The following is a 13942-nucleotide window of genomic DNA, read 5'->3' on the forward strand; positions in this document are numbered from 1 at the left end:
TTTGCATCACAAGGCTGCAATCTTATGCATGTCTAGGAGTATCCCACTATTACCCAACGAGTAGCTCCACCTAGGATTATGAAATATCTATGCCTTGACAAGGGAATTACAGTGCGCCCGCGCCATACGCGGCCTTGAGCATACGCGCTCAAGCCGCGGCGCGTGCGCGGGGTGGAAGGGGCAGCGCATCCCATTCAATTGAATGGGCGTGCGCGCCCGTTGTGCCCTGCACGCACCCGCGCCGCCGCACCACCGCGCACGAGCCCCATTGTTTCCAATGGGGCTCGAGCATAGGCGGAATTCGCCTTACGCAGAGGGATCCGGAACGGATCCCCCCCATAAGGCGAGGACGGACTGTATCACATGTTACTGTGACATTGCAACCTTGCATTTCTAACAGAATCAACAGCCAATGGTGGTTAGGGATGAATTCCACATAGAATTAAACCACACACTTGTGCTATGGGTTTTAAACTTATTTTTATGCATGGACTTTGAAAGGTGGGATTTAGCATATACTCATCAGTCACTAAGAATCTTATTTGTAAATGGGGTAGTTCTGCTTAAGTCTTTGCTCTAGTTTTCTTTAAGGAGGAAAATTTAGTGGGAAGAGGATGTTCAAGAACTGTTAAAGGACACATCAGTCCCTTTAGATGAAAAATGTCTGTCATGTGAGCTGTCTTCATTTCATTCCTAATTTAATTAAGCATGTTATAGCTGTGAATAGTGTGGCATAGTGGTTTCAGTGTTGGGCTAGGATTTCGAGAGTCCAGGGTTTCAATCTTTATTCATCCATGGAAACGTACTTAGTAACTTTGGACAAGTCCCACCCACTCAGCCTAAGAAGAAAGCAGTGGCAAACCTCCTCTGAATATACCTTGCCAAGAAAACGCTGTGAAAGTGTCATCTTAGAATCATCATAAATTAGAAAGCATGCTAATTAGCTTACTTGCTGTTCACCGCTATAATCTTTGGAATAGCGGTATATAAATAAATAAATATATAAATAAAACAAATTATTATTATTATTATTAATTATTAACAAGAAACAGCAAAATATGGATTTTAAAAAATCCTGTTAGATTTGGTCCAGCATCAGAAAGATCTAAATGACTACTGGCTATTTTTTCTTTCTTCACTTTTCTTTTCTTTACATTTAATCTATAACAAGTGTTACTGGAGGCGGAGGGCTGAGAAGATAACTGTTAATCAATTTATCAATCAACTTTTGAATGAAGGTGTTGGAATCAGTACTTTTCTAATGTAGTAGAATAATCCAACTGAGAGAAGCTTGTAGAAACCATAATAAACACAGTCTCTCTACATTCCTCACACTTTGAGATAATAGTTGTTCATTCTCTTGAAACGTACTGCCAGGAAAGCTGCAGTATGCTGCAGAGTTGTTTGTCAATGCCTTGGTTTATTTTTGTAAAGAAATATTGATTGCAGGATGAGAAGCATTTAGTTGAACAACAGTCAATGAAGAACAGACAAAGGGCTGTCTAAAGTTTGAATCATTTAAATTGTATACTAGAGGCTCAAGCCCAAATATTCTACTGCCATAAAAGAAATGGCACTAGGATAGCTCAGTGATTTCATTCAATTGTCATTTGGAAGTCAGCTTGTCTGATCAACAGACAGCTCCTGAACGAATGGGTCTGAACCCAGTTCTCTCTCCACTTGCACACTTGTCTGGATTTTGAGGTTCAGTTTTCTTCTTAAAATGTATTAAAATATTATTAAAAAGCATATTTTTGTGGGAAAATGTCTATAAAATTAATTTTTGCCACAAAATTTGCATTAAAGTACCTAATTTAGGATAAATTTCATATTGTCTATGATTCCCCCCCCCCCCTGCTGATTCTGTCTTTAAAAAACTATAGTCTGTGAACAGAATGGAATGGACTTGTACATGATCCCAAGTGAGGAAAAAGGGTGTGAGTGTTAGCATTATCAAATGCAGGATGTGGTGACAGGGGGTGCAGGCTGATAGTAGTGCCAGGAATGGTGGCTCACAGCTGCAAGGAACATAAAAGTATCTCTATATAACTAGGGTACACATGTTATTCCAGCGTCACACACCACATACAAGGGCTTGAGATCACATGCTTTCATTTGAGAATATCAGAGCACATTTGTCCCTACCTTCAACCTAGCTAAGAGGGATGTAGGCAGGACAGTGAATTTTCTGTTAGCTTCCTGGTTAAAGCTCCTTTTCAGAGCTTCTAGGACACACTGATGTTCTTACACTTATGCAATGAAGCTTTCTCAATGTAGATTGTAACTGGTTAAGCTATAGGTTTATGTGATTTTTTCAGTCTCAGTCTGTACCAAAGACAACCCCCTCTGAACAAATCATGTCAAGAAAACCCCATGATAAGATCACCTTAGGATTGCCATAAGTTAGAAATAACTTGAAGGCACACAAGAACAACAACAACCAGCCTATATAAGCTTCTACTCAGTGTTTGATGTGCTTTGGGCCCCACTGTATATCACCTGTTACAAGTGGAATTTGGTTCCTTATCCTTTTCTCCTTTATGAAACACTTACTGCATCACACTTCTTTTGCATCAGTGATGTATATCAATCTCTTTATCATCAAACGTGAAGCCAGGAACTGGTTCCTATTCGAACTCTGAACAGAGAGGAAACCATCCTGGCATTAAGACAAATCCCCATAGTGATATTGCGACAATACTTTTTTTGGTCTACCAGAAAGGCACACAAATCTGTACAAAACTCCAAGATCCCTAGGTCCCAGTACTGGGGAACAGTATTACACAAAGCAGACAGGTGAGGTGACAGTGGAATGACCTGATTTTAAGGTAAAACAAGTTTGCATGTCATTTTCACATGTTACTGAAAAGGAAACCCATAATACCTCAATTTATTTATTTCCTAACATTTAAATGCAACATGTATATTTCATGACTTTAAGATCAAGTGATTATATAGTTTAAATAAATATATTATAGCAACAAGTTACAAAATAATAGAAAGTATCATTGATATACACAATCATTTTGAATATATACATAGCATACATAGCAGCAGTATATATATATATATATATTTTTAAGTAGAAGAGGAACTCTGAAATAGAAATGGCAAGATGTATCATTCCAAAAGCTATAACGGAAGAGAAGAGTAGTCATTCTGAGTTTGTTGGTATAGTAAAATGAAAGGGAAACCAAGTTTCACAAAATTTACCTCCTGATTTTAATGCTTTTAAATTACAGTGCTCACTTCTCAGTTTTACCACTGATGTTACATACAGTATTGAATGATCCACGCTGTTTTGCTCATTCTCTAGTGGTTTTCCCAATTATCAACAATAATCACATGTGTCAGAATCAATAACATTGCAATTGAAGATTTATTGTTTAAATATTTGTTTACATCCATGAAGAAAGAAAATAAGAAACAACAAGATACAACTTTTTCGGCAATAATTTTTATTATTTCTGTGATGATTTTGCATTAAAATTCATACATTTTGTGGGACTAAGCCACTGTGGATAAAGGACCTAGTGGCTCAGCAACTTTTCTAAGATTGGGCAGATAATTTACTGCCCATTTTTGCCAACCTGATAGTAGCGTAATACCACCGATATACAATTCTGCTATACAGTTTAGTCACAAGGTGGCAGGGGATTTAATTTCTTCCCATTCCTGTTTAATTTTTGATTAAGAGACAATAAAGTTTTTTTCTTGTTTCTTTACTGGTATGTTCTTTCAGACTTCTATCACAGTGTCTTTACATATTTGAAATAATTTACATGATGTTCAGTTTTATGTGCACATTGCAACACTTTACACACTCTTGTACAATATTTAAACCAGGAGAAGTACTGCTATTATATAGTATAATGTTTCACATTCCATCTTGAATAAGAAGCTTAAATGGGAAGTGTTAAAAATGAAATAATACAGTAGGCTTTATAGTGGATCCCCAAAAGCATTAGTAAGAATAGTAAGAACCAGATTTGTAACAGTCTCCTGCACTAAGGTGAAAATTTTATAGAAACAGTTTAATGAGATAAGAATTGTCCAAACCACATTGCAGAAAAAATCCAGTTTGAAACCGCTTTGACTGCTGTGGCTCAGTGCTAGGGAATTCTGGGAACTGTTGTTTTGTGAGACATTTAGCCTTCTCTACCAGAGAGCTCTAGTGTCACAATAAACTACAATTCTCTGAATTCCCTGGCACTAAGCCAGGGCAGTTAAAGCAGTCTCAAACTGGATTATTTCTACAGTGAGTTTTGGATCAATGATAAAAGAGCTGAGCACATAGACCAGCAGTTTTCAACCTGTGGGTTGCAACCCCTTTGGGGGTCAAACGACCCTTTCACAGGGGTCACCTAAGACCATTGGAAAACACATATTTCCCATGGTCTTAGGAATCAAGTGAAAATAATTTTATGGTTGTGGGTCACCACAACATGAGGAACTGTATTAAAGGTTCGCAGCATTAGGAAGGTTGAGAACCACAGACATAGACAAATACCTAGTTTGTATTTATTTGGTCCTGGACAAACGGGCCTATAGGTCGCCCTTGTCACGTGCTAGGGGTTGGCCGAGGGCACATGGCCATCTGCCACATCTGTGGGTCACTCGCTACTGAGCTCAGAAAAAGGCACCCAGTGACAATCACATGGTGGTAGCTACCTTGTTCTTACCTCAGAATGGCCAATCTGTGGCAGTAGCAGATGTGCTGGGTGGTGCAGCAGAATGCAGATAGCCTCCATGCCATGGGGACAGAGGACTCCAGATCTTTCTGGAAGATCCAAAGCAACATGTAAGGTTGTTGTTGTTTTTTACTCCATTCTAACCTTGTTAAGCCTCAATTCTAGTGTGGATATGCTGAATTTTGTTTAGATGTCTTGTACCAGAATCAGGGTTTGGGCCATGCATTGTCCAAACAGAAGAATGGAACAATTGGGGGGGGGGGCTTTTGACCTGTATACATAAAGAATTACTGTTGCAAAAATAAAACATTGTTAGGAATCATGGACAAAGTTAAGTAGCTATGAAATAGTGGCTAGTGTGTGTGAAGGCCTATTCAGATGTAACTGAAAGTAAAATCTCCATGTCATAAAGTGGACTCCTCATGAGAAGAATGAAAATAGCATCCAAACTGTTCTGAAACTTTTTTTTTTAAATGACAAGTCAATTTTGTTGACAAGGCAGCCTTGAGTTTCACTAAAAGACTTGAATTGTTTTGGTCATGGTGTGGCAAACTGTGCCTTGTCAGAGGAGAACTGATCAACATGCAAATGTTAAAGAACTGTCAATTCCAGATGTTAGTCCTAGTCTGCAAATGATTCCTCCTTATTCCTTCTTTCACATTAACAGACATTTGGGCATTTAGGAGATACACACTTGCCATTTGAACATGTATTTCCACCTGAACAGTGGTTGGTGAGCTTCAGAATCTGCAAGGACAATAAGGTTTGCAAGATTATCTCTGGATGCTGCATATTTCTATATTTAAAAGTATTGTTTTCAGTTTCTTGCAGCATTGTATTATGCAGTAGTAAGAGTGTATTTTAATTGGCTAATTTAATTAGAGCATTAAATTTCTTTTATGGAAATGTATTTCTCATTTTAAAAATTCCCACTTCCAAGCATTTATGTGTGCTAGCTAGACATACATTCTGCACACTGTAATTCCCCCATATTTTACTTCAATTATATAGATACTTCATTTAATCCCTTACAGCCTTCCTGTGTGTCATCTGCTTATTTATCACTGTCTTTAAGTTTCCCTTTCTACTTCATACTGCTCATATTTTAGGTCTTTTCCTTATTGCTACTATGCATTTATTTTCCAATAAGATTTATAACCATAAGACCCATGGAGTAATGGCTTAATGCCAAGACAGCTTTATTATTTTGTAATGAAACCGTATTTTTAATACATGGTTTCAGGTTGTGTCATAAAATTTGACCAGCATCATTAGACATACATCAACATCCTTGGCAAGCTACAGATCACACTGTGGTGTTTTGTTTTGTTTTCTATTGGTTTAAAAGCAAGAACAACACTCCTAATGACCCATAGTCATTTTATGTCTGAGCACTTTGAAAAATGGAAATTAAGGGCATATCTCTACAAAGTTCTTAGTACCCATTACATTTGAAATGGGAGCATAAGTTCCTACATTACCAAGTAGTATGGGAGACCAGGAAAAGCAGTGACGAATACCATGAAAGTCATAAAAGAAGAAAATTCAACAGCAGCAACAGCTCCCTCTTTTTCTCTAACACATTATTATTGATGTGCATATTGAGCTACTAGGAAACAGCATCATACCACAAACAGACAAATCTAGAAACTATGGGCAAAAACATACCAGACAGCCTTCTGTGTTTAGTCTTACTGATGGTTATGCTACAATAATTGTTCTGTTTCCCAATATTCTTGTATATTTGACATGGTGGTGGGGTTTACCCTTTCAAAAAAATTCAGAGATCATACAGGTGACACAGTAAATAAGTTGACAAGTAAACTTAGATGTATGTCCTGAATCTCATGGAAGAGGCAAAGGAGTTTGGGCTATATTAATATTATGTATACCCTTTCCAGCACTAGACTTTTTTCAAAAGGTTCTTACTGTTGTTTGAAATAATTAAAAAGAATTATTAAAAACAGAGAATTCTTTAGTGTCAGGGACAAACTGTGATAGCAGATTATAAGAACTAAGAAAAGCCCTGCTGGATTATATCAAAGGTTTGTCTAGATGAGAACATGAGGGCAATAACATATTTGTAGCATCTAACATTCCAGTAACTGGTGCTCAACAGTTGTTTCAGGGAAAATAGCGCCCTAAAAACAACTATAGTGTCCCCTCCTACCTCTCAGATCTGAGATCTGCAACCTCAGTTATGCACGGAGGGGTGACCTCTGTTAATTCTATGAGGCTTCAATACGTGCGAGCCTCCATATTGTGGGGGGGGGGCCCTCCGGAATGGATCCCCCACGTAAACGGAGGCCAACTGTAATCTCTTCTGATCTGAGAAGTTGTCAGGCCTGGTTAGTTCTTGGATGGAAGCCCTCTAGGTTTTAAGAGGGTTCTCCTGGCTGGGCAAGGGAAACATTTAGCCTGAAACACTGGGGAACATTGCTGCCAGTCAAAGTTGGCATTGCCAGCCTAGGTGAATCAGTTGTTTTACTCAGTATAAGGCAGCTTCTGTCTTCCAAAATGTAGCCAGATCAGTATAGGCTGTGGTATTCACACTGCTGAAATCTGAAAAGGCTGCAGTTTTACCCAGAGTGGTATGCTGGGCCCATTGTCATTTGTCCATTTAAGTGTCAGAAGAAGAAATAAAAACAGCCAGAGTTATAAAAATATTTTGATATGTGTAAAGTGCTACTTGAAATTATAAGAAGAAACACATCTATTTTTTGTTCTTTTGTTTTACTTTCTCTCTTTCTGTATCGTTAAAGGGTGAAAAAGTTTAAAATGAGGAGAGATGAAAGTGTGAAAAGGGGCACTGTAGGGTAGCCACTTACACATGAAAACAGTTTACACTTCTTTTTGTTAAAAAGAAAAAAACTTGCCTAATTTTAAAAGTCTTTAGTGCTACCCATATTTGCTTTTCCAACTCTGGTGTGAATTTTGTTCTGTTTTGTTCTTTTTAAGCATGAGAAGCTGATACATGAGTTGGAGGAAGAGCGACGTTTAAGAGTTGAAAGTGAAAAAAAATTACGAGAAGTGACACTGGAATCTGAGCACAACCGGGTTCAAATGCGTGGATTGCAACAGCAGTTTTCAAGGTAGGCCATAATTGTTCACAGTGACATACATGCCTTTGTACATACGAAAATGCTAAAGTTGTCTTAATCTGGTCATTAATTTGAAAATAAATTCATTAAGCAAGATCAGATTTGCTCCCAAGCCTAAACTCAGCTCAGTCCCTCAATCTACCTAAAGTTTAGTAGTATGGGATTATATAACACTAGTGGGATGCCTGCTTATTGCTTCAGTTATTTGACGTATGGACAAAATCAATGTGATTAAACATACTTTTCTTATTTTAATCAATAAATTAATTCACTATAAATTAAGAAGACATTCTTGAGCTATCTATAGTGAAGATCTGCTTCACTGGTTATAGTATACATAGTTCTTCCTGCACCTAGTATCCTTTGGACTACAGTTCCAATATTTCTCTAGTGATCACCCAGTTTCCAGATGCCCTGATTTGTTATGCCTATCTTCAAAGGCTTTCTTAATCAGTGATATTGAGAACTTTTTCCTATTTGTATTCATCTAAGATTTCTATAACAAATTGTTTAAAAAACAGGAATCCTTTAACATTTTTGTACAAGCCCTTCTCATTTGTAAAATTTAGTAGCAGAGGCTTTTTTTTTGGTTCAGTGTTAAATTTTGAACCTAGGGGAATTTTTAAAGATAGATAGGATGGTCAAGTAGCAGCTTGCCAATTTCTTACAATGAACCTCTGTCGCATTGCTTTGCCTTGCTGTTCTCCTTTCAGTGGAGGGACAACCTCTGTAGCCAGAAGTGTGTTCCATTATTGTAGGCCTCCTTCACCATACAGAAACATGATCTCGGTTTGTACAGGAGGCTGTACCAGCCAAATTGGCTCTCTGATACAAACATCAGCCTCTACCATTCATGCAGAGAAAGATGGAGCTGATTGAGGGGGATGTAATGGAAAAGGCTAGTGAGTACCATCTTATAAGATGTGATATAGATTTGGGCTAACTAAAATAATGCCCTTCTGTGTATTGCAACCAACATCTTTTTATATCTTCTTAGTCTTATAGTATGTTCCTCTCCTTTTGACAGAGCATTTATTATTTATTTTGTTATATTTTATTATATCCCACCTTTCTCCCAACATAAGGACTCAAGGCGGCATCCCAGGCTTTGGTTTGAAGAGCATCCCAGTCTTTGGTTTGAACTTTGCTTTGAGTTCTCTTATCTTATGGAAGAGATCTCTCATTCTTCTTTTTTGGGTTACTATTTTTTATTTCTCTGAATTGATTGTTACAATAGTCCTCTTTATCCTTGCACATTAGTTGTTGATCAATTGCATTCTAGGTTCAGATTTTGTTCCTATCTCACTTTTGTTTTGCTTCTCTTCTTTCCTTTACTGCTTGAAGTGTTTCCTTTGTTATCCATTGTGTTTGATGATTATGAGGAAGCACATTAGGTTTTCACACAAACGCTTCCTCAATATTTTAGAGCAGATTGAGAGACGGGAAGCATTGGTGTGATAATCTTTATAAATAGTTCATGATCTGTACCACAGTCCACACCTGATCTAGTTTTGGCTCAAGAATAGAGCTTCTCTTCTGCTTCCAATTATATAGTGTATGTGGTTTTTGTAATACCACATGGTGATGTCCATGTACAGTGTGCCTGCGTTTTTACGCTGGTGCTTCTTACACAGCTTTTAGCATGTGCTGAAAGCTGCTCCTGAAGTAGGGTGAGAGCACCCCAGAAGGGATAATGGCACATGTGCCCGTGGAGTGCGTATGCTGCCACGCCGCCGCATGCACGAGCCCCATTCATTTAAATGGGGCTTGAGCATACGCAAAATTCCCTTTATGTGAGGGAGGGGGGCAGAATGGATCCCCCGCATAAGGAAGGGTGGACTGTACTCTTCTTTTTGGCTGTATGAAGCAGATATTTGCAATGATAGATTGTTGGCCTCACAAAATTCTATCAGTCACTCTCCTGCTTTATTTCTTATGCCTAGTCCGAATCGGCCTAATATTTTTTACTTTTCTTTTCTTTTCTTTTCTTTTTTGGCTGCCTTCTTTAGCATTCAAGTTGCCTATGGTTAGTTTGAAGTCGTATATTGATGTGTTGTTAATTTCTTCCTCGATTCCTTCATAGAATCTCTCGTTTTCTTCTTCATCTACCTCTATGGTTGGCATAGATACTTGGATTATGGTAATATTTATAGGTTTTCCTGGAAGCCTTATTAACATGATCTAATCTTATATTGCATTGTATCCTTTGACTGCTTTTGCTATATCTCTCCTTAGTATAAACACGGTCCTGTTTCTTTGCGTATTTTCATTCTTGTGTAGAACAGCATAAAATTATCTGAGTCAAAGTGTCTCTTTCCTGTCCACTTTAGCTCACTCACCCCTAGTATTGCTATGTTTATGTGTTCCTCCCCCGTCCCCGCCCCCTTTTTAAGCTATGATCCAAAACACACTGCAGAAATAATTCAGTTTGAGCCCTCTTTAACTGCCCTGGCTCAGTGCTGGGGAATCCTAGAAATTGTAGTTTATTGTTGCACCAGAACTCTCTGAAAGAGAAGCCTAAATGCCTCATGAAATTACAGTTCCAATTACCTAGCATTGAGCCAGGGCAGTTAAAATGGGCTTGTACTGGATTATTTCTGCAGTGTGTTTTGGACCTATGTCTACCTTCCCCTGGTTCTTACTTCTTACTTTCCACATTTCTGTTTCTGACAAACTTTGCCTTGTTGAATGCTGTTTGGCTAACCATCTTTGAGTTTTTCTGTGTCCTCTGTTATGATCTTCCAGTTTTGTTCCTTTCTCTCTCTCTGAAGATTATCACACCAGCACTTAAGCGCTGGTAAATCACCTCTAAAATGTTGAAGAAGCGCGCACATGTCTGAAAGCCTGGCACGCTTCCTCAACATCAGAGAATCATCAGGGATTATTACACCTGAGTCTTACCATAGTTAAATCACCAGTAAAACTCTCCAGAAGTGGCAAGGTATGATAGCTAGTTGCACTTCTGAAGTGTCACTGAAGTGTCCCCTCTACTCTCCCGTCGACAAAGCATTCACAGAGCAGTTATTTCTTCAACAACGGGAATTTCTGTTATGAAGAAATGGCTGCTTCGCAGACGCTTTGCTGACGGGGGAGGAGAAGGGATGCTTCAGTGATGCTTCGGAAGCACGACTGGCTATCACAAATCTGTGCTACTGGAGTGTTTTGCCACTGTTTTAACCACGGTGAGCCTTTGTGTGATAATCCTCATCGGCCCCCCTCCAGCATCGTTGAATCGTTTGGGGAGAGGGAATTTCCTCTGAATGGAAAGTTTCCATTCAGAGGAAATTCCCTCTCCCTGAACGATACAGTTACGATGGAGGGGAGCTGGTGATTTCCTGATGTTGAGGAAGCATGCTAGGCTTTCACAACTGCTCAACATTTTAGAGGCAATTTACCAGCGCTTGCCCCACGGTAAGCACTGGTGTGATAATCTTCTCTGTGTACTAATGCTTGCTTTTGTTTCACTTAGGGCTGTCTCATCACAGGGTCTTCTTGGTGAAAGGGTCTCTCAAGGAGGTTCATCTTTACTTATTTTGTGGAGTGCTAAAATGTGTTAGCTATGGTATCATTGCTGTTCTCTCTGTGAGATCTCACATCAGTGTCACCTACCACTACTGCTGCCCAGTAGCTGTTTGTCCCTCTATTCCATGTATCCCCTTGTTTTTCACTGAGTTGTTTCTCCTCCCAGACCCCTCAGTTCACACTCTTGTTATTTTTCTAACATCCTTCAGTTGCTATCAATCCATCTGTTCTTCCCTTTGTCCATTCTTCCCTCAATTATGTTCCCCCTCAAAAAAAAAACAAACAAACAAAAAAAAAACCCCCAACAACCCACTTTCTGCTCTCTCTTCAGAGTTAACCTTAACTGACCATTAAGTCCAAATGGGAAACTATGGATATTTTCTCTGAAACTAGCCAAGATATGGAAGCCAATTTTAAAGTATCACTTCATATCTTTATTGATTTTGGAAACTACATCATAGCTTCCTGCTTCAGATGCATGGGAAATTATAATTAACTACAGACCTTTAACTTATTTTTCCACTTGCGGGGAACAAGGAATGAGTCAGGAGCAAAGAGTTGCATGTGGGTTCATGAAGCATGTGAAAGATATGATATTAAGCCAGCATATGATTGACCAAACCAGGGCAATGGAGCATTAAAACATAAGAAAGTATGTCAATTGACCTTTTTCTTTCGTTAGGAAGAGCACAAAGCTGTCTGTTCAGATCATATATTGTAAGAAGATATTAACATGTTAACTGTCAGTTTGAATGTGTAGGTCCTCTTGAATACATATGTGGCTCTTGAAGCTAAAGGCATATTTCCCCCTCTGCATTTTGATTGACATTGCAGCTACTTACTACTAGCTCAGCAGTATTTCTGCCTGAGAATTCAAACCATTTTAAATCCTAGTTTGAAAAAACATTTGTAATGTACAGGGCTGGAAATGGCATACTGACTACAGTATGGCACAAATGCCTAACTTCAGAATGGGACAAGTGCCTAGTTACTCAGAAGGAAAAATATTTAGCTATCACATCTTTTCTCAGTTTACAGAGGTTTTATTTATGTATTTATTGCAGTTAGTTTATTTTCTCTTCATCATTCTTAGACATTGTTACTCTTTCCACACACTTTGTATTCATCAGCACAAAATTGCATATTGTTACAGTGTTTCACTTGTACAAAGTTAAGCAATGTATATAGTTGGCCCTTTGGATCCATGAGGATTCAGTTCTAGGATCTTCCGCTGATACAAAGAACTGCAAATGATCACACCCCATATTATTAAATGGCTGTGGCATGAACATGCACGCTTCAGTGTGTCCACGTTCATATTGCTGCAGATTTATAATATGTGGCATGATGATCTGTGGATAATCGAATTCACAGGTCTGAAGCCCATGGATCCAAAGGGCCAACTGTATTGCCTAGGTATACTAAACATTTTTTCTACAGCAAAAATATCTGTTGCATTATGATCTACTAGGTATTGTACAGATGACAGTTAGAAAGGGTCCTACCCTTTCCTAGAGACAGAAATAAAGGGAACACATTTGGAGAGTCAGTTTAATGAGATTTAACTAACTTAAGTGCAATGCCCCCCCCCCCACTCTTTAAAGATATAGCCGATGGATCAATGACAACTCATTATGTCACAAATTCCATGGATTCAGTGGATCGTCTGTACTTGAGAATAGCAGTTGGATTAATGCCGAGGCCTAGGAATCACATTGGGATTTCAGCTCCCAGCTTTCCTCATCATTGGCTGGGTATAGCTACTGGAAGAGCAGTCCAGCAACATCTGGAGGCCCTTCCCTTGATTTCGCTTTTTATCTCCCAGTTCTCTTAAGGAGGAAGACATCAACTATTGTTGCATCACTGTTGCATTAAGGGCTTCAATTTCCTTTCTTTTCCTCTGTAAGCTTTTTCAGAAACTTTCTTCCTAGATGCTGTCACCATTTGAATCATTACACTACAATCCTTGACTGAATCTTTAGTTTTGTTTCTATGTTATTTCAGTGCTGCTGTCTAGAAATATTGACAGTAATACCAGTCAAGATTTTTTTTTAAAAAAACACCAATAACCCAAAAAAAAACCATGGGTAATATATTGTCATTCTACTAAAAATGTAAAGTTGTACAAAGGATATCAATTGATTATAACTCTCATTTTCTGTACAGCCACATAGTGTCAAGCTGTTCTTGAATGAACATACACTGCATAAGATACAGGCTAATGATCAAATGTTACAGTAATAACTTTGGCTTCTTTATTATATCAATTACTATGTTAGGCTATGGGAATCAATAAAAGACATTATTACATAATTGTCCATCTGCAAACAGTTATTAAAGCCTTTTGTATTGGCGTTTCAAGCATAAAACTACCAAAAACATTTCCATGAGGATGGTTTTCCTGATAAACATTTGCAGCTGCTTATAGGGTGGCCTGAGCCAATGTATGCTGACTTGCAAGAATGATCCATTTAAAAAAAAATAGGGCTTACTTTCAAATTAATGTGTGTAGGCTTCTAGCCTTGCAGCATAGCTCTATGCATTTTTGCTGAGAAAAATCGTCCCAGTGCATACAATACTCTGCACAGCAGAATTTAGTACGTGTGTATAGGCTTGTAGCCTTAGTCT

The 13942-nt window shown here is 38.4% G+C and overlaps 1 protein-coding gene across 5 annotated transcripts in view; it reads left to right on the forward strand.

Moving 5' to 3' along the window:
• The window catches only part of NCKAP5 (NCK associated protein 5), a 783557-nt gene that overhangs the window by 354336 nt on the left and 415279 nt on the right, over positions 1-13942 (forward strand). For all 5 annotated transcript variants that reach the window (XM_089520139.1, XM_089520143.1, XM_089520141.1 and 2 more), the window contains exon 5: positions 7650-7783. In XM_089520139.1, the coding sequence (XP_089376265.1) occupies positions 7650-7783 (134 nt within the window). The remainder of the gene's footprint in view (positions 1-7649; positions 7784-13942) is intronic.

The sequence above is a fragment of the Sceloporus occidentalis genome, unplaced genomic scaffold, assembly GCF_023333645.1.
Source record: "Sceloporus occidentalis isolate IW3139 unplaced genomic scaffold, rSceOcc1.0.p SCAF_4, whole genome shotgun sequence".
Taxonomy (NCBI): domain Eukaryota; kingdom Metazoa; phylum Chordata; class Lepidosauria; order Squamata; family Phrynosomatidae; genus Sceloporus; species Sceloporus occidentalis.